The following is a 20,724-nucleotide window of genomic DNA, read 5'->3' on the forward strand; positions in this document are numbered from 1 at the left end:
TTACCAGCAGAGTCGGAAAATGTTTGTTTCATTTGCCAAAATCAGACGAAACTGACGAAAGGACGAAGCTTATTTGCGAAATCCAAAATGAGACAACGGGCTAGGACAAAGCAAGCATGTAGCAGAGCGTTTTTATTATTCTCTCCGCACGCTCGTTTTCGCTTTGAGATTCAGAATGATAGTGGTACCTTTGATATTGAATTTAGTTCTGGGGAAACGAAAATAAACTAGCAATGATATTTATTTGTCGATGCTCGATTCTGTAGATTTGTGAGCTAATGGTATTGTAAGACGGAAGCCTGATCGGTGTGCATATTTCTCATTTTAACTATGTTTTAGATGCATTATTGGATGCACATTGCATTAATTTCATTTAATGAATGAGAATCGCAAATTACTGAGCATACATCAAAACGAAATTGCAACTTCGGATTGTCATAGGAAAACGAAAGTCGCTGCTGCTGTTACTTGTTTTCGTAGAATCAAGAGAGGAGGGGACATCGCCTTTATTGTTTTATTTTTTCATGCATTTAGTAACGAAAGCGGCGGGGAAAGAACGAAGATGAATTCTCTGAATTTCGTCGTTCATTGAATAGGTATGAGAATTTTAGGCTCTGATGACCAGTAGAGTAAATTAAGAAGAGCAAGAAACCTCTTCTTTTACACGCTCGTATAATATAACACAGCGAATAAAAATTGTAGTTTATACTACAAACACTTTATATAACAGACTTGCAGAGTGAAAAACAGTAAAACTAGCAACCATGAATGTAAACTGGCATCACGGAAGCTTCCATAAGCTTTGCATTATAGACACTCATAGTAATAGACCAGCGAAGGTACTTTTATCGCGCCAAACGAACTGTCAAAATCCGGAGCCAAACGAGCATGACGTTATTCAATGCAAACAAGCAGAACAAGTATTGCGATTTTATTTAAAAAAATATATATTTTGTTATTCACAATAGGCTTCATTTTTCGTGTTCGTATTAGTATTTCACAATGTTATTTAGAAAGATATTTATTTTGTTCAAAATAACTACACAAAAAGTATTTTACTTATGCTCTTTTTCATCAAATTTGTGTTTCTGAAGAAATTGGATTTTTTTCTTTCTTTTCTCAATTTCTTGTTGCTCAGTATCAAACATATAACTCCTCTTTTGATTCATATATTGAGCCACTTGAAAAATTATTTTCATAAAAACAGATGATCGAATACAGTCGAGCACGTTCGAGCTTGCACATTTTTGGGTGATGCCAGTTTAACATGCTTGTTTTTCTAGTTGCCAGTTTTGCGGTTTTTACATCCGCGAGTCTATTACTATGAGTGTTTATACTTTGCATGGGCTTCCTCTTGTACCAAGATGGAGAGAAAGGTGGGAACATTTGACGCTTTTGAGTGTATTAGTTCTATGCTTGCAAAATTAAGCATGGCGGCCGGGGCCCTAGAAGTAAACATGTACACCCAAGCGAGCATCCGGATTCTTTGGCGCACGGTGCAAAGTTAAAAAAGGCCAAGCTTCACCTCGGATCTACCGATTAGAACACTTAGGGACACTTTTTACCTTAAAAGACGATTAAATTAACTATGGCCGAGCCGAAACAAAACTTATGGCAACAGAAAGGCCCACGACGTCATTTATTTGTGCTTTTCTTCGTCATATCCTCTTGTTTTTTCGGCTTCGTCAAAGAAAAATGACAACCTCACTCACACACAGAAAAAAATGTGCACACCTGTTCCGTCTTGCTCTTGTACTTCCTTTGGCTGCAATTTTCGACACTTCGCAAGTCTGTGTATAAAGTGTCTGCTCATTCAGAACAACTCAAATTTGAGTTGCCAGTCACTCAATTTCATAAATAGTGCACGTAGTCAAAAATTGAGTTTTCCTCGTTTACTCAGTTTTGAGTTTGGGATGAAAATTCTACTGCAAATGCGGAAAATAATCTTTCCGCCTTTTTTATAAAACTACAAAGATATTGGTATTTCAAATGTCATTTACCTTATCCTTAAGGCCATTGTTCATGCGTTTGCGGTGTCCGGAAATTTAATCCGAGGGTCTTTCTTTACATCTATGTCATGCCGATCGGCACCTTGTAGAAATTGCAGAAACTACAAAAACACAATTAGAAGATATAATCGAAAACAATAAAAACTCAATGAATTTTACCTTCTAGTTTTATGAACGATTAGCGTCTTCAAGTGCAACTACCGATTTTAAGATCAAGTCGACGCCTGACTCCGTGCACTTTTTTGAAAGTGCACTCAGAACTTTAAAAAATTTAATTATTACTCAGGTGATGAGTTAGTTCTACTCAAATTAAAACTCATTTTATGACATATTGGTATTACTTTTGAAACTGAGTGAACCGAACTAAAATTTGTTTGTAATGTTTTGAATGAGCGTGTACTCAATTTCGTTCAAACCCACACGCAGAAAAATTAAGCATATTTAAATCAAAAAAAAGTGTTACTGAATACTATCATTTATTGTTTATTACTACAAACAACAAACGTATTGGTCTGACAATATTTTTTTATTACAACAACAATAATTTTTTGCTTTCAATACAAACTGTTTTTAATTCCAGTAATTTTGTTTTAATTTCAATAAAATATTTATTAAAAAATGGAACAATAACTTTTTTTATTGAAGCAATAAATAATTTTTATTGAATTCAATAAATAAATTTATTGTCTCCCGACCAATAATTTTCTTTATTGAATTTAATCCATATTTTTATTGAACCTACAAATCTTTTTTCTGCGTGCAGTCAAAAAGGGCAAGTTGCTGGCTAGCGGGGGGCTATTTGCCAACTCGGATGCGCTAATTGCCCTACAATTTGCCAGCAATTTGCTGGCAATTATTTTATATGCAACATTTGGGCGATTTGCCGCCGTCATTTTTTTGCCGCTCTACCCGCCCTTAAATCGCCCAGGGAACGCGCCATTTAATCGCCCTTAATTGCCTGATATGAAAATTAAAAATAATAATTATTTTCGGATTCACTATCTACTCACATAAATTTATCGGTAGACTAGGTAATCACCACCAGACTATAGGAAAAATCGATGGTGAAAATCGTATTGCACACCAAAACTTACCACAATTTGACTTTCATTTAGATTCAGAGATCTTGTTCCACTATACTTACACACGATTCCACAATTCTTGAGCGTTTTTTTCAAAACGTCATATCTGCAATGAGTTACTCTCTTTGTTTACTTTCTCTTCTGTTAATAATTCGGTCACTTTAACATTTATCCCTCAGCTCTTTGCATAATATGCTAGCTAAAACCACCGTCTTTCGATCTGTACTGTAAAATAAGTGAAAAGTGTTATAGTCACGCCGTAAAAATCGAAAGAGAAAGTATAAACAGAGAGTAACTCATTGCAGATATGACGTTTTGAAAAAACGCTCAAGAATTTTCCACATTCTTTGGCTAAATTAAGTGCACTAAACAAACAAAATACAAGCGGGAACACGCCAATTGTTTAAAAAAAACAATTTTAAACTTAAGCCAAACATGAACCGCCATGTTTGAAAAACGCAAAAAACAACCAAGTCCATTTCAGCCGCCAGAAAATTTGTCTAAGTATTGAAATTGCGCATTCGCAAATTGCGTCAAACTTTTTAAATCGCCTGACCATGTTCGTCCGCATTTTTTTGACAGGGAAGTGGAACTCATAGAATGAGTAACATGCAGGATGAAAAATTATGTTAACATTTGACCAATCTCCCGACCAATAATCAGACATTGGTCAGAAATCGGACGACTTTTCTGATTTTCACTACTCAGTCTCTGAGTAACTACGGTTTTCATTTGCCGAGTTATATTATACGAGCGTGTAGGTTGTAACGTTAATGTTGAGTAAACACAAACTGTGCAAATAATAAGCAGTTAAATCTAAGCGTGTAAGAGCTCAGCCATCGGCCACCGCACGTACACACGCTGACAGCCAGCTACCGAAGCAAAAAAAAAGAACCGGAAAAACCGCGTGGGATAAGGAAGTAAGTCCGTCGATTCGAGTCGAAAACTGGCGTAGGACCGAACGGACGTGTGGCGTTGAAAAGGAATCGTACGAGCTTCAACGGGTTGAAAATTGTACAGACTCGTGCTCATTCTAGAGTGGTCATATGGTGACAGTGCGAGCTTGCGGATGTGATTAAAGGCGGATCAACAAAATGAACATGAAGTGTGAATAAACCCATCAGCTGTACCAGTGAAGCAGTTCGTGCTCTCAAAGGGTTTTTTTTGCGGTTGTCGTGACGCAGAGTCGTATTTTGCGGCCAATTGTCATTGGAAAGGTTCGAAACGGTGAAAATTAACAGCGTGAGTGTTTGTCGCGGGTGATGCTGGTGATTCTTGCGGCCAGCAAAGCCCCGCATAATTGGTGCTTAAGTTTGTGTTTGATATTGGTGTCTTCACATTCGGTAGAAGGTGCAATATTTTCGCTGTGTCGTCATCTCGATTTTGGTTAAAAGAGTCAAAGAAACTCCATCCGTATCACAAGGTAAGCGCACGCTTTTTTATCTTTTATGGTTCTTTTGTGGGTTTTCTACCATCCATATAACTACGTGAATAGAAGCTTCGTTTACCTTCGTCGATTTTATGCTTGGCGGGCCCGGGCGCCATGATTAATGTCACTGGCAAGAAACTCACTGAAAAACGAAAAATGTTCACTGATATATTTTACATCTTGATGTAACATAATGTATTTAGTGTATCTAATAACACCTTCAAAGGGGAAATTCAATCTGTAGTGAATTACTTTGTACGACATAAACGCTAGGTCTTCCAAAAACGAGCGATAAATATTCTAAATTAAAGACGCTGAATCCCTCTGGATAAAGACTTGCCATCTCTATCTTATTCTTATTATTTATCTGTAAGTGTCATTCCAATCGAGCACGAGACCTGTCAAAAGCAGTCAATCCGAAGAAAATCGCTTTGAATCCTTCTGGAACGAGGGCCATTGACAGGTCTCGTGCTGGATTGGAATGATACTGACAGATAAATGGTAAACAAATGATTGACGTGTCGAGTCTTTATCCAGAGGGATTCAGCGTCGTTATTCTAAATGATACAATGGATCATCAACTCGTTTATTGTTGACAGTTTGTGTATGCGGCAATGATCATAGCGTTCAACAGCTTTAACAAGCTGAGGCATAATTTGAATTTTATTAATAAAATAAAATCAAATAGATCACTTCTATCTCGGCAGTAAAATAACGTACTAACGTTGTCGTGAAATGCATGCGTCATTTGGGAAACAACGATAGATGAGCTTGGTAAGACTTCTTTTGAAGATGTCTGGAAGAACATGTGAACCGCCATACGAAGTATGTACTGTTAGGTGCTACGCACAGTGGTGCAGGATGGGAAAAGTTGGCCAAAAGTAAATATCTTGCGATTTTTACGTTTCAGCAATGGAAAATCATTGAGAAAATTAAAGGAAGGAAAATTAAAGGAAACTTCCTCACGACCGTATGAATCGACCTAAGGATGAACTACAGTCTCCCATTACCGGAATTACCCGAGGTCTAGGAGGTGATCGGACTACTGTGGAGCTACGGGAAGCGATCAACTGCTAAATGAGTAATTCAAACCGGATTTCGAAGAGGACTGAGCAGCAAGAGTGGTGTGTCCTATATACAACAAAAAGTCGATTGTTGCCGAGTAACAGTCACAATACTGACGTTACCGGAAGGCAACTACTTGATACAGCAAAGGACATCACGGTTTTCCCCAGAAAAAGACACGGAAAATTTTCACTACAATATCGCAAACATCCAAGATCAAAAAAACTCATTTACATGTGTTATTTTACGTTTAAATTTTTATTTCCGAGTTATTCACAAATGCTAACATCTGGACTCTTCGGTGGTAGTCCAGTCAAACTTACTACGAATCGAGTTCCACGTCATCGCTCACACTACAAACTCAATGCAAAATATAATCAAAGTTTTTACATATTTTTCACTGAATAAAGATCCATTTTACTATAATCCAACATCGTCCCAAGTTTCTGTTGTCATACGAATAGAGAGAGAGAGAGTGAGACGGTATTATTAATTCAACAGGGGAATCAATCTAAAATCTAACCTACAAAAAAAAAATCTTGTTATTCGGGGGGCCTGTGTTGTGTAACTATTGTGTAGGATCAGTTTTTTGTTCATTTATTTTTTTAACCACCCGAATGACCTTTCCTATGGCTACCGATTACGAGCTAACGAAGTCGAGAAATTCGAAGATATGCTACGTCTAATGAATTATAGAAGCAGGGAATGCTTAAACAAAAAAACGAATGTAAAATAGGTGCGCTAGAATGTGTCCGACGAGCTTTTGGTGCAATCTTTCTTCCGTCTTTGATGGCAGTTTTCATTTAGATGGTTTTTGGAGGGGAACCACTGGAATGAATAATTTTGACTAACGTAACGAGTATTTTGCTCGAAAAATGTTCTGTACACAAGCTCCCAAATTGAGCAGAGAACTTCACTAACGAATAAAAAAAAATCTAAAATTTCAGTCAGTCCAAAGCAGCTAGAGAGCATTTTTTTTGTGCAGTTCTAAAACAATTGTATCCGTCTAATCCTTACAGCCCAACCCGGCCGACCAGTTACAGATCCCACCAACCGGATCGTAGCTCAAACCCTTCGGACAGGTATACTCCCACCCAATAACCCCACCGATTTCCATCTTCGCGCAGGAGATAAACTTCTTGCAGGACAGAGGATGCGGGAAGTTGCCCTGGTCCAGACACTCGATAACCCCCGGACCGTGCATAATGACCTTCACCTGCGAGCTCGTCTTGCCAACGATTCGCTGCTCTCCGTCGTCGTAGTAATCGTAATCGACGGCCGCCGGCCGATAGGTCCGCCCGCCGGAATCATCTTTCTGCTTTCGATAACCCGAAGTGGTGAAGGAGGACTTTTCGTACGAGCTGGGTTTGCGTTTCTGCTGAACGGAAGGTTCCTTGTTGCTTCGGGGGCTAGTGGTGACCGGTGAGAGGCTGCTGAAGTAACGCGCCGGAGTCGTCTGCTCGTAGTAGAACTGGCTCTGGGTTGAGATTCGTGGTCGGTGGATTAGTTTCTCTGTAGGGTGGGGTAAGAAAACGTTAGGTAGTGTTTGGGTTTCGTTAACTAGTGGATACTTACGTGACCTTCTGGTAGTACTGTAGGGTTCCGAGAAGCTTTGCAGCGAGTATTCGTGGGTAATGTTGTACTTGTGCGTCGAAGCTCGCTGGAAGTGAGATGGCAGTTCCCCAATGTTGAGAATGTTCAACATCTGCTTGTGTTCTTCTTTTTGCTTAGGAGTTTCTTCCGGGAACAGGAAATTCCTACTGGTGGTTGACGTTATAGGAAGTGGTGCGCGCGAGATCGTAGTAAAGGCATCCAGTAGATCATCGTCCAGGCTGCTACCTTCACCGATCTGGTTGTAGCGATTCTTCGTTTTGGCCAGTTTGCTGTTCTGACGGATGCTCGGTTCGATTTCCTGGTCGTCGTCACCCTCCAATGGGGTAGCATTCTGCTGGTCGGCGATCGGCGATTCAGTGGCGGAAGTGGACGGTTTGAAGCGGTTTTTGTTGAAGAGTTTGTTTGTTGGAGAGGAATTGGTACTGATTGGAGCTGAAGTGGTAGCACGATTCAGCAGCAGTCCTCCCGGGCGGCGCTTGAACAGGTTGTTGACCCGAGTCGTGGGTTCTGGAAGGAAAGTAAACGGAAAGTATTTATCGGAGTCCGTGAACTGTATGATTAGAGTAACTCAGAGTAAGAGAATTGTGAAGAGGGAAATAGTATAATTCGGTCGGTTTTGTAGATTGGAAGACTATGTCACTGTTTTTGGATGCAGTGAAAGAAGTAGAGGATAGAAAACCTCTTAAGTACCCGGTAAAGGGTATGGCAGAGGGCCCACAGTTGGTTAGGTTTTCACTGATACATTGGGCTTCTGAGTGTGACCTCAGGATCTCCGCCAATGGTTGATGAATCCATGCCGCATGTTCGTGGTTATCTCTCTGTGGATGTCGGTTGTTGGGGTTTCGTCTGGGAGTCGGGCTCGCGTTCGTCTACCGTGTAGGGCAAGCTGGTCGACATCTATGTGCCCTCTGATACCGCTATGGCCAGAGACCCAGCACAGTATAACCAGTGAGTCTCAGAGGACCTCGATAACCTGTACAAAAGGGTAGGTGAATATTCCGGATGCGATGTCCCCCAACTCTTTCAAGGAGTCAGTGAGAATAACTTTTGGTTCGTCTGTGCTCATTTTGGCCATTTTGCCTCTTCCGCCGTGAAACCGTGGGAAGGAGTGAGAAGGCAGAAGGAGAGCCCGTTTCTCAGTCCGCTGATTCCCGCCCCGACGCCGTTGTCCGACATGTAGCTGTCGGTATATACCTTGAGATATTGTTGGTACTTCCGGTTGACGAGTTCCCTGTATTTTAATATAGCCAGACTCGTCGTCTCACGCGATGCAGTCGAGCGATGGTTGGGAGGAGCTTATTGGTGAGCTCCTGGTAGATGTTGGCTGCGATGGTGAGAAAGTGACATTCGTAGCCCGCTGTCTTCACGAGGAAGTTTAGTGCCTGTTTGAGGGCTACCCTGTCACCTTCCCAGCGGCAGAGGAGTACTTCAGTCGAGGCCGAGGCGCAAGCTGCTTCTGCAGGAGTGCTTGGAAGTAACCATCTAAATTTTGGCGAATAAGTTCTATCCCTTAGAGTATTTTGCTATTTGTTAGGGATCGTCCGATGTTAAATGCTGTTCTACGGTTGTTTTTGGGATGACGGGAGCAGACAGTGTCGTTGAGACGGGTTGGCCTAGAGTTCGTGTGTGGTAGCGCATATTTCCGGGGAGATGTTGAATCCTGTGGCGAGTGCACATCGGCCGACGGCGTTGACGGCCGCTTGTAGTGATATCCGGAGTACACGTGATGGTTTTTCCCCGGTCCACCAGGATGATGCCGGCGTCAACGAGCAGGTAGCGCAGCGAAGAGTGAGCTTATCCCAACGAGGAATAGCGTCACGGTTAGCACTAAGCCTTGCGCCACTTCGTTGGACTCGCAGAACGCCTGAGATAAGGTTCCGCCTATATAGATTCGGAAGTGGCGGTTGGTGAGATAATTAAGGATAAAACATGTTTAGCTCTGGAGGTGGAATGTGATAGCTCTACTGTACATCGAACAACCCATTTCAAGAATGCCTGTTAATACTCGTGCATTCTAAGGCCACCCTTATATGTAATAAACCACCGGACTGCTTCCAACGATAAACTAGGTTTTTTAGGTTCCAGGTTCACTCCAAATCCATGTGCAATAGGAATGTACTGGAGAAACTGAATCTGTGAAAAAAGACTCAATCTTTCAACAGTTTATTTATAAGTTACAGGCCAGTGTCTTTCCAATCGAGCACGAGAACTGTCAGCAGTTTTTGAACATAGACATAGAAATGATAAACAAAAGGTTCAGATATCGAAAACTTATTCACAGCTCCCAGTGAGCCGTTCAGGTGCTGATTCCTTGAGCCATTTAGCCCATGTCTCCGTGAATCATTCAGCTCCCGGCCTTATCCCGATCAACTTGGATAGTCCTCAACGGTGAACCCTTTCCTAATCCGGCCGATAGTTCCCCGATGGAGGAATTTTCCCCGAAACCGACAGCCGCTTCCTTGAGGCATTTAGCTCCCAGCTTTATCGAGATAAACTCGAATATTATCCTACTTCGACTGAGAGTTCCCCGGTAACGGAATTTCTCTCGGTACCGGTGTTTGTATCATGAGCTCCTCTTTTCGTCAAGATTCAGTCGGGTAGTCCACGGCGACGAATCTACCCTACCGTGAATTGCTCCCGATACCGATGTTCGTTTCTGTGAGCCATTTAGCTCCCCGCTTTGTCTACTCGGTCTAGTTCCCGGCGGTGGATCTAGCCTGCTCAATGGGCCAGCCAGTAGGCGCTGAAAGCCATCCAGCGATTCCGGGATGAGCTTCAGATTCTTAAGAATGTACGTAACGTTCACGTTAACAAAAAACCCGACTACTGATGTGAACATAGCACATAAATTTGTTAATGTTTGGGGAAAATAACGCATCCAAAAATTGACGTTTTTACTCAAGCCCTGCTTCTCACACTACTTTTACAGTAAACGGCAAGTTACGGCGGCTAGTCTAGAACAAAGTTTCAATAGCCTACCGATCACCAGCGTCTTGTTTAACCCACCTAGCCGCCTTTTTTCTGGGTTTACTGGGTTACTTCGATCGAGCTCCCAGCCAAATCCGATGTAAACACATTCTTTCAGGCTCATTTCCAATTCGAGTTTACCCTGGCTGTCAGTTCGAAACTACGGGACGTTGCTTCAACAAACATCCAATTTTTTAGTGACAAAATAGTTTCGCCGTTTAAAATATGATATTTGCTGTAAATGTTTGTGAAAGAAATTGCCCTTAAACTATCTTATTCTAAATTTTTGGATAATTTCAGTTTTTCGCAGAAAATCAAGTGAAATTATTCTTAAATTCATCTGTTGAGTTTCGCACGAAAACCGCAATACGACCAGGACAACACTCTATACCTCTGTCCTCAACAGGTTCAATTTGGTTATGGAATCAAAAGACATATGCATAGCTATAAACATAAATTCCGCCGCTCTGCTTCAGGCTTTGAATCCGGTTTTCTTGGTCGGTCGTTTTTTTTGTGTGTGCCTTGAAGGTTGCATAACAAGGCGACGCTGCTCTTAAAAGCAGTAGGTATTCAAATAAATATCCCTGGTTATGGGACAAGTTTGAGGACTTGAGCGAGAGTGTTGTGACCGATTTAATCCGGACCAGCGCCGGTTTGGTTTTATTACGTCGTCCGCTTTTTTTGAGGGGAAAATAAAACCTACAGTACAGTACTTGAAGTAACGATCGCAATCGATAATAAATGACACCGATGTAAGGTGAGATCTTTTCCGGTTTCGAGCAAGCGAACGTGATCACATAGTTTTCATTTCTCTTCCCTGACGGAAAGTTGCTGGAATCAGATTTTGTTTCATTCAATTCGTTAATTTTGGCAGAAAATCAGAAAACTATCACGAACTTGGTTTAATTTTGCGGTTTCTTTAGTAATTTAGTAATTAAAGAAGAATATAGCTTGATTCAAACCATTTTCAACCAATTTTTATGTATACAGTTACGAATCGCTGGTTGGATCATTGTCCAACTAAAAAGCACCTGAAATACAAATTCAAATTGTTATCATTTTGACAATCAAACTGACAACAGTTAGAGATGTGAGCAGCTGCTTTTATACTACTACTGGCACTGGATTCACTGGTTGGACATCTTTTAACTGGACCGGTTTTTAATTTGACCTCCGCTAGACTACCAGAAAACAACTGTGTGTCAAAGTCTCATGTCAAATTAAAATTGACAATCAAACTGACAACAGTTAGAGATGTGAGCAGATTATCATCACTTTACAGCCGCAATTTCAGATCAACCATCTTTCCGTGTTAGTATGTGCCCGTTGTTCGCCGAAACAGTTTTTAAGAAAAAGCTGCACACCACACATGAATGGAACCTGTTGAATTATGCATTAAAAGTACTTGTTTGGGCGATCAATTTTTCCTCGAAGTCGGCAAATTGTGGACAATTGGGTACGAGCTTCTCTTTGCTTTTAAGGAATAGGGGAACCGTGCCCAAGACGGATAAGTGACTGCCAATTTGACATTTGCGATGTCGAATTTATTTGCTGAGTTTTTTGAATCTGCATCGGAAAATACCAAAAAAACAGACACGTGGCAACCAATTACAGTGTTGTTTACAAATTCACGTCTCTATGATAATGACGTTTCTTATGTCGAAAAAATTCACATCAATCAAAGTAATCGAAATACTTTAAAAACAGCGAAACGACACCGATCACTCAACGTTTCACATCGCTTCGTCGGCAGCTTTTCAAGGTATCTCCGCATTTGGCACCGCACCGCACGGCACGCGGGTGCCACTACTACAATAAGGAAATTGTTTCTGATGCAAAATAGGCGCCGTCCGTAGGCTGACACGGATTGATGGTTATTAAACGACTTTGTGCTCTTGCGCAGGTTTCTTACAGTTCTAGACCCCGCGCGCGCTTTGTGAGGGTTAGTGGTGGAAAATTACACGCGGTAAGTAGGTGATAATTGATTCGCGGCTCCGTGGGGTTTGAAACTTAATCGTCGATAGATTCGGGGTAATTAGGTTTGTTCCGAAGTAGTATTTTTCTGCTGTTTGGTAAGTTCTTTATGGAATTTAGAAACGTATAGCGATTAAGTAATTCGAGTCATTGGGATATGTGCTATTTTTAGTATTTTTCACTACAGTCGACGTTATACCGTAAGCGAACATTTTTTAATTTTTTTGGGCGTAAAATGATAAATATAAACTATTCTAAGACAGTCAACAGAGCAACACCTTCCATTCAACCGCTTTGCTTCCTATACTTTTACTGGGTTAACTGTCAAATATGCTAGCCCATGTGGCAGAAACCGTTGTCAAGTTAGACCGATAGCGTCAAGTTTTTTTTTCGAAAATCAATTTAAAATCCTTCTGTAGATTTATTTGTTAGAAATGTACATTTTTTTTATTCAAATCGTTTATTTGATAAGGCACGTTGCGTTAGCTTAAAGGTGCCGATTTTGTTTTGTAGAAATGTACATTGTTATTCTCCTGTGATGTACGCAAATGAAGTAAAATTTTGTTTATTAAGACAGAGAAGGGCTTGGCTGTATGACAGTTATTGATTTGTTAATTTCTTTGTCAACATTGATCCTCCACTGTTTTAGAGAGCACTTCCAGCTACTTGAAGTGAGAGCCCTTGTACAGATCCAACTCGGATACGATTTTCTAACACCATCAAGAAGAAGAGTCAAATTTATCCCATTGTAAGGTTTTGAACCCTTGACAGCACCCATTATTGATACAGACATAGTCGCACCAAGTCGAGTAACAGCTGCAAAGACGGCTGGAGGTAATTAGCTATTACTATCGGCAACACGTCAATCTTCATCCTCATGCAAACCTTTTTGAACCCCATCGAAAAGTGAAAGATCGATCGTGCCCGCACAACCGATCGGATTGTGTGCTTTATCTGTTGCGCAGTACGTTTAGGATCAATCTGCAGCTAGTGGTGAAAGTGAAAGTGTGGCCCTGGCCCATGAGGAACTTAGACGTTTTCTGTTGATCATCTAGTACGAGCGAAACTGAATAACTTTCATATCCGAAACTTACTTAAAAGTCATTAAATAAGTACTGGAACTGGTGCTATTATCAGAGACTAATCGAGACTACGCGGAAAAAAATCTGTTCATAAATTCATAAACAAAAAATCACGATTTCGTGAACTGAACGATTTACGAAAATCGTGACCAAGTTCCTGAAATTATGTATGATAAACCTCGCGTTCATGAAACTATTTGTGTTTTCAAAAACTAGCTCGCGCCATAAACATGCATGGTGTTACAATGCTTGTTTAGGCTACTGTGGATGTTCCTTGGTCATGAAAGAGAACTCAGAGCGCTTTTTAAGGGAATGCTTATGATTCTTCGGACGCTTTTTGTACACCTGGCATAGTTATGTGGAATCGTCTGCCAAAAGCTACTTGGCACGAATTTGAAAGGACACACCATTTTGTCCCGTCCAGTGCGATTGCCATTCAAAATCTTTGCTTGTTAGAGCAAATGGTCCTTGAAATAGCCAACTCAGTGCTACAGTACAGATCCACGCATGACAAACTTGAATCGATGATACAGACACCGTCGATCTCAACGTTGTGAGCAGGCATGTAGACACAGTAGTCCTTCGTAAAAGGCTTGTCGCCAGTAACGTAATTTGCTTGCTTTAGTCAGAATAACACAATACTGAGCTTATCTAGGCGCATACATCATAAGTGATCTGCCCCTAGGTCTGATACCATCAGCTGAGTTTTTTGTCAGAAGAGTTTGCAGCCCAACGTGAAGTGAAAAATTAAAGCATGCAAAGGAAGAGATAAAAATTACGGGAGATATAACAAATTGAAAGACAAGACAGAGGATAGTACAGACAAATTTTTGTCGGCTATCTTCACTTAATGAATGGATGGATGTTACCGATTTTACTTGGACTGGTGATTCAAATGTAGTAATCAAAAATACGCATTCGACTTTTGAATATTCAAAGGCTTCTTGATGTGTTTTCATTGGTGAAAATTTTTACAATTGGACTGTTAAACGCAACTCCTTAATTAAGTCTGATTGCATTTGTTGCTGAAATTTTGCATAGAGATTTTTTCCAAGGTGTTAATGATTTCGAAGTGTCTAGTTATAATATTGAATGGTTATTTTCCTTCCATACAAACTATTGGCATCCTAATATACAGTCTCTTGAATAGATGCTCCCTCCATTGCCTCCAAATACCTAACATCAACTGATTTCATTTTTATACAGATTTGTGGCTGGAATTTACATGAAATGAGCGACAGTCAAATATGAACGAACGTCGCTCGATTTTTTTTTTGGAAATTGGGTTTTTATGTATTTTTACCAGTTTCCAAGCATTAAAAGCAAAAATACCGAACGGTTGGTGAAGGAACAAATATTCAAATAAGTTCTTCGAATGTATTATTTTGATCGACTGGGGATGTTTTATGTTTGGGTATTGGTTTTTGCAGTCTTGTATAAATATCGAACGACTTATTTTTTTATTGTCCTACGTTTCGGCCATTTTTGGTGGCGTTTTTCAAGTAATAGACAATTTCCCTTGAAAAAGGCGGACGAAACGTCGGACAATAAAAAAATATGTCGTTTGATATTTATACAAAACTGACCCAAACATAAAATTTCTTCGAATTGTTGTGTAATAGAAGCGGGTTGAATTCCCTCCCAGCTCAATAAACTGATCTACACATCCAGTCTTCCGGAAAAAATGCTCCATCCGCAACCTTCAAACACCTGACTTTGAATGATATTAGAGACAAATTTGCATCGAGCTTATATTTAATATTTCACAGAACTACAGCTTCACATTGATGGCATCACTTTCTGGTTAGATTTGCTAGACAAATGCCACAAAGGGCGCAAGACTGAGACTTTGCCCGGGGCGCCTGAAGGCCACGCTACGGCTCTGGGGATATCTTCTAAACATCACAAGCATTCAAGATTGATCGTGTATCATGTACTAGGAATCATGAACCAGTTCAAGAATCCATGAATAATATTTTATGATTTTGTGAGCTATTTGATAAGCACGAATTGTAAACCGTGAATATTATACTAGGAATTATGAACTACTTCACTAGCACGAATGGCACGTCGTAACTAATTCGCTGGGAATCATGAATCAATCCCCGTGTTCATGAATATTTTCCGATTTAGTGAACTACATCACGAGGCAGAATGGTCACTCGTGACTATTATACTTTGAATCATGAACTAATTCACGAATACATGAAAATTATTTCATAATTTTGCCAACTACTTAACGAGCACGAATAGTGAGTTGGGACTATTAAAGGGCGAACACGAAATTATTGCGACACCGAAAATGTCATGCCAATTTTCTTATAATGTTTAAAATCAAACCAAAATTTTAGGGTAGTTTTATACATATATTTACTTCAAAAATCAAAAGAAAATTTAATCGATGGAGGCTTGAGTGTAAAATTGAACGTATTTTCGCTTGATGCCCTCCATCAAAGTCTTTACAGTGTCATCCGGTACCAGTTTCTCAGTTTTTTCCATTTTCTTAACATGTCCTTCTCGTCTTTGACTGTCTTCTTGCTCTTCCGAAGTTCCCGCTTCATCATTGCCCAATAGGGATCTTTAGGGGTGTGCGGGTTAAGGCATATTCTGATGCAGATTAGTACCGTGAGTTAATATCTCAGTCCTTTTTCAATTTTTTGGCCCGAAACTATTGAAAAAAACATTTTTTAGTTTGTTTCCTTTTAGGACAATAACACATCCAAACCTATGCGACTTGCACGACCCTATAGGTTGCCTTATCAGATCTACCATAGTTTGCAGATGAAACTTGGGATGGCAGGTTGCTAGCGGATTGACAAAGTACCAGATCATGCTGTGTGGGGTGCTGTCCCGGTTAACAATGAGGCGAACGAGATATTTGCAGATACGTCATTTAGTAGGACAACTGTCAGTTTGCTGGTTGAGTTTAATTTGGTTTTTTTAAATTTAAAAATCATAAAAGAATAATTAAGGTTTAAGAATAATATGAGTGTATTCGTAAGGACACCCGCTACCAATACATATGAAAAACTGGCACAATTTTTCCAAATTAAAGATCCCTATACTGCTCCACCGGGCGCAGCTCCGGACAGTTTGGCGGATTCATGTCCTTTGGAACAAAATGGACAGAATTGGCCTCATACCACTCCAGAACACTTTTAGAATAGTGGCATGATGCCAAATCTGGCCAAAATAGCGGAGCTTCGTCGTGCTGCTGCAAGAACGGCAAAAGGCGCTTCTCGAGGCACTCAGATTTGTAGATCTCGCCATTTACTGTGTCCTTTGTCACGAAAGGCTCACTCCTCAGTCCGCAAGGGCAGATGGCCTGCCAAATGAGATATTTGGAGGCGAACTTCGACATTTTCTTCTTCTTAAATTTGTCGTCCACATAGAACTTGCTCTTGCCGGTGAAAAACTCTAACCCCGGAATTTGCTTAAAATCGGATTTTATATACGATTCGTCGTCCATCACACAGCAGCCATATTTTGTCAGCATATTCTCGTAGAGCTTCCGTGCCCGAATTTTAGCCGTCGATTGTTGCCGCTCATCACGGTTTGGGAAGTTCTGTACCTTGTATGTATGTAGTCCAGCTATCTTCTTTGCATTCTGGACGTAGCTCTGCGACATGCCGATCTTTTTAGCCAAATCACTGCTTGAGACGTTGGGATTTGCTTTAATCATCCGCTTCACCTTTCCCTCCGTCTTATTGTTCTCCGGTCCGGGTTTTTTTTTCCAGCTCCTTTTCCGTGGCCCAACGTCAACCGCTCCTGGAACCGCTTCAACACTCTGGAGACGGTTGAATAGTGAATGTTCAACATTTTTCCCAACTGCCGGTGCGACAGGTCAGGAAATTCCAGGTGTTTGGAAAGAATTTGTTCTCTCGACTCGCGTTGGTTCACCTCCATTTTCGTTGAATCGAAAAACACGACTTCGAGTTTGACAGCATGTAAACAATACACATCAATGAGAAAGTGTGCAAAATTTGGTTGATTTTTACCCAATGGTAAAAAAGTTATACCCTGTTGAATGTGTCGCAATAATTTCGTGTTCGCCCTTTGTACTATGAATCAGGAACTAATTCAAGAATACTTGAAAATTATTTAATGAAATCATAAATCAGTTCACGAATTCATGAATATTTTATGATTTTGTGAACTATTTTACGAGCACGGATATTGGATCGTGACTAATATATTAGGAATCATGAATAAGTTCATAACAATTGGAAGGATTTATGATTAATATTCCGAGTTTCCTGAAATAGTTCATGAGAAAATATGTTGTGATTTTGTGAACTAATTCACAACCACGAAAACCAGATCTTTCAATCTTTGGTTCAATGAATAATGTTCCTATAGCTGTGAACTAGTTCACGTGTAGAGAATTGTTTTGGTAATGTCATGGCGAAAACCGTGACTGAAGTTCATAAAGAAAAACAAATATCTCCACTAGTGAAACCGTTATATAGGCGTTACTGAAGGGAAATTGAACATAATTAGAAGACACGTGGTTTTTGTTCATAGTTTTGTTTTTGTAATTTAAAAAAATGTGATTGTTTCAGAATTTATGGCACCTTATTCACGATTTTGGGAACAATTTTTTTCATGTACCAATTAACGAACGAGCATTGAAAATTCTATGGTACAATCTTGACAAACAGTTGTTTATTCACCGTTGCTAGGAGTCTTGCTACATAATACATACATCTGTTGTTGTTTACGAGAAAAAGTATTATTTATTTTTTGGAACAGCTCGTTTATTTGTCAATATTTGACGAACGCAAAAGCTTTGTTCAAAGACATATCAGTTAACAGTCAACATCAAACTGTTAGGTGAGGTAATGTTTGAAAACTTACACATTTCACCAATATAGACTCTGATCATAAGTGGTGTGACAATATAAGAAACGTCTAGCAATTTAATTTCAAAGGAAAACGAGTCCTAATTTGAATAAAAAATTCCACTAACACCACACGTACGGTCCGCTGAAAGAAGATGAGCCATCGCTACCGTGATGAGCATACGAAACGATGCGAAATGTTGCTCACCTCGTCTCGAAACGGGTTTGTACCCAGCATCCTGTTGAAGTCACCGAGTGCATTAATATCACACAATCCTACACCGACAAACAGCTGCAAATCATTTCAATTGAAATGACCTCATCGCGCTTTTCGCGCAAAGTGACGAACCCTTGCGCAGTGGTTTCGCGAAGTGTGTAGGTATAGGGTATTTTATTACATCGGCAGCTTCAAAATACCTACGTGACGAATAAATAAATCCGAACCCATTGTACGTGATTCTCTGTCCCTCTTCGATCACACATGATTGGTGCGTTTATTATGGTTAACGATTAAGTCTGCCGATGACTACATTTTGTTATGTCACCCGAATCGCAATATATTCATCATGCGGTCAGCGTGATTTGAAGGGGGCGCAGTTAGAAATGAAAAGTTTTCTGTCCTTGAAACGTACACGAATTTGTTTAATAAATGTACTATGTATTCATCATTTAATACGCTTTTAAGTGGTCTTTTCCAATGCAGCTGACCACCACAGGGATGCCAGGTAATATTTTGTGAAATCTGTGCGCGGCCTATGCAAAAATCTGTGCCAACCTGTTTAAAGAAACCGTACAAATTAGTCCCAAATCGAGAAGTGGCAACCTTTTTTTGGGATTTCGCCCGAGGTAAAAATTGAACGCGAGGTCCAAAATTGAGAAATCTGTGCTAGTCTGTCCATTATACCAGAAAACTGTGGAAATCTGTGCTTTAAAACAGAAAACTGTGCAGTTTTAAAAAATCTGTGCAGCATATTGAAAATATGTGAAACACAGATTAATCGGTGCATCTGGCATCCCTGGACCGCTATCGTTTTACGAGGATTTCTGTCAAAGATGCTAACCCCTGTGGCAAAAACTATTGTCATGTGATAGTGTCAAACAATGACCTGCTTACATTTTAGAAGAAAATTATGAAAAACGGTTATGAAGCTTTAGGGATTGGAAACATTCAGATCGATGAATGCAATCAAATAATAATTTTATTATTTATTTAATGATTTAATACCGAAACCGGAAGCCAACTAATTAGAAATGGATTCCCTCATGCAAGTGAACCTTACAAAATACATAAAATTTGATATATTTTGTTCGCCCTCCCTCTATATAGAGGTACGTCGTTCAACAAGTAAAACAACCGTGTGAAATATGATTATCGCTAATTTTACGCATGGTAGCTGTCGTTTCCACTTTTCCGCTTGCGCTGTCAAGCGATAAAAACTCAACTTAACTGCTCCTTCGCTATTTATTTTTTATTGGACCCATTTAGTACCCGTTTCGCGTGAACTAGTGTGAGGTGCTTCGCAGTGTGTTTTTTTTTCAGAGCTTAATTGTCGCTGGTGCGATTCCCACGTGGAGATCTCTTGAGCAGTTCCTAGCTGAAACGCGACTGGCGTGTACCTCTAACTCACAGCAGCTTTGTGATTTGGGTTTAGTCTTAGGCTTAGGGCTGGGCTTGGCACAAATCAATTCATGTTTGTAGTGATTTTTTTTAACAGCGACAACACGCAGCCAAACCCGTTCCCATCCTACCATGCGCGTCATGGTTGGTTCGGTTGCGCAACTTCTCCATACGATGGCCATCGATGGTGCGCGGTGTGGTGCTGCGGAGAGAGGGATGCGTGGTACCCGGTCTGGTTGTTCAATAAGTTAAATAGTACCTTCAGCTAGTCACTCCCAAAGAGCCTCAGTAGCTGCGTGACATGCAATACATCCGACGCACTACTGGCAGATTATTTTTTTCTTTTTTGCTGCGAATGAGGAAAACGCCTTAAATAATCGTACGTCAGGGGCTGATTGTGGAGCGACGAAAGGGACAGAGACGTTTATGTCACATTCCAATCGAGTCACATAATGGAACTTTGTGATGGAATTGAGTCGTTTTTTGCTGCGAGTATACTAATTACTCGTCTGATGGTACCTTCTGGTAATAATACCGTTTTGATTCGAATTACAGACACTTTCCAAAATGAACTTTGCAAAACCGCTAAAAGATTTTGTAAAACAAACTTGAAACTGAAACTGACTCAGTTTTGGTACTAACTGCTGTCAAACCTTTTGTTTGAAGCAAGTTTTGAACCTAGGTTATGCTCCATTGAAATGAAAAGCAGTTCCACCAAAGACGTCTATTTTTGCTTGCTTCTCGGGTTTAAATGTACCGAGTGTTTTTTCTAGATCGTTGAAGAGCTATCTCAAATTTAATTGCTGCCCAAAGATGGCAGAAAACGAATTTTGTGGGAAGTTTTTCGGGTTCTCGCCAAAAGAGAACCGCTGGTCTGGCAAGGAGTTTGCTGCTGGAGACAAAAAACCAAGATGATCGCGTGGAGTTGAAAGAAAACATGGAAATGCCTTCAAATGCTAATCAGTGAGTGACCCCAAAAACTCTCGTAAATCGAGTTTTATGCTCATTGTAAGAAAATTTGCAAATTTCGTAAAAAAATGGCT

At 40.2% G+C, this 20,724-nt stretch overlaps 1 protein-coding gene across 2 annotated transcripts in view; it reads right to left on the bottom strand.

Moving 5' to 3' along the window:
- Positions 1-5,831: 5,831 nt before the first annotated feature.
- LOC131691330 (mucin-2) overlaps positions 5,832-20,724 on the bottom strand; it is a 147,310-nt gene continuing 132,417 nt past the window's right edge. For both annotated transcript variants that reach the window (XM_058977653.1, XM_058977645.1), the window contains exons 12-13: positions 7,161-7,706; positions 5,832-7,097 (exon numbers count right to left, since the gene is read on the bottom strand). In XM_058977653.1, coding sequence (XP_058833636.1) covers positions 6,592-7,097; positions 7,161-7,706 — 1,052 coding nt within the window. In that variant the 3' untranslated portion in view covers positions 5,832-6,591. The remainder of the gene's footprint in view (positions 7,098-7,160; positions 7,707-20,724) is intronic.

This window comes from Topomyia yanbarensis, chromosome 1, assembly GCF_030247195.1.
Source record: "Topomyia yanbarensis strain Yona2022 chromosome 1, ASM3024719v1, whole genome shotgun sequence".
Taxonomy (NCBI): domain Eukaryota; kingdom Metazoa; phylum Arthropoda; class Insecta; order Diptera; family Culicidae; genus Topomyia; species Topomyia yanbarensis.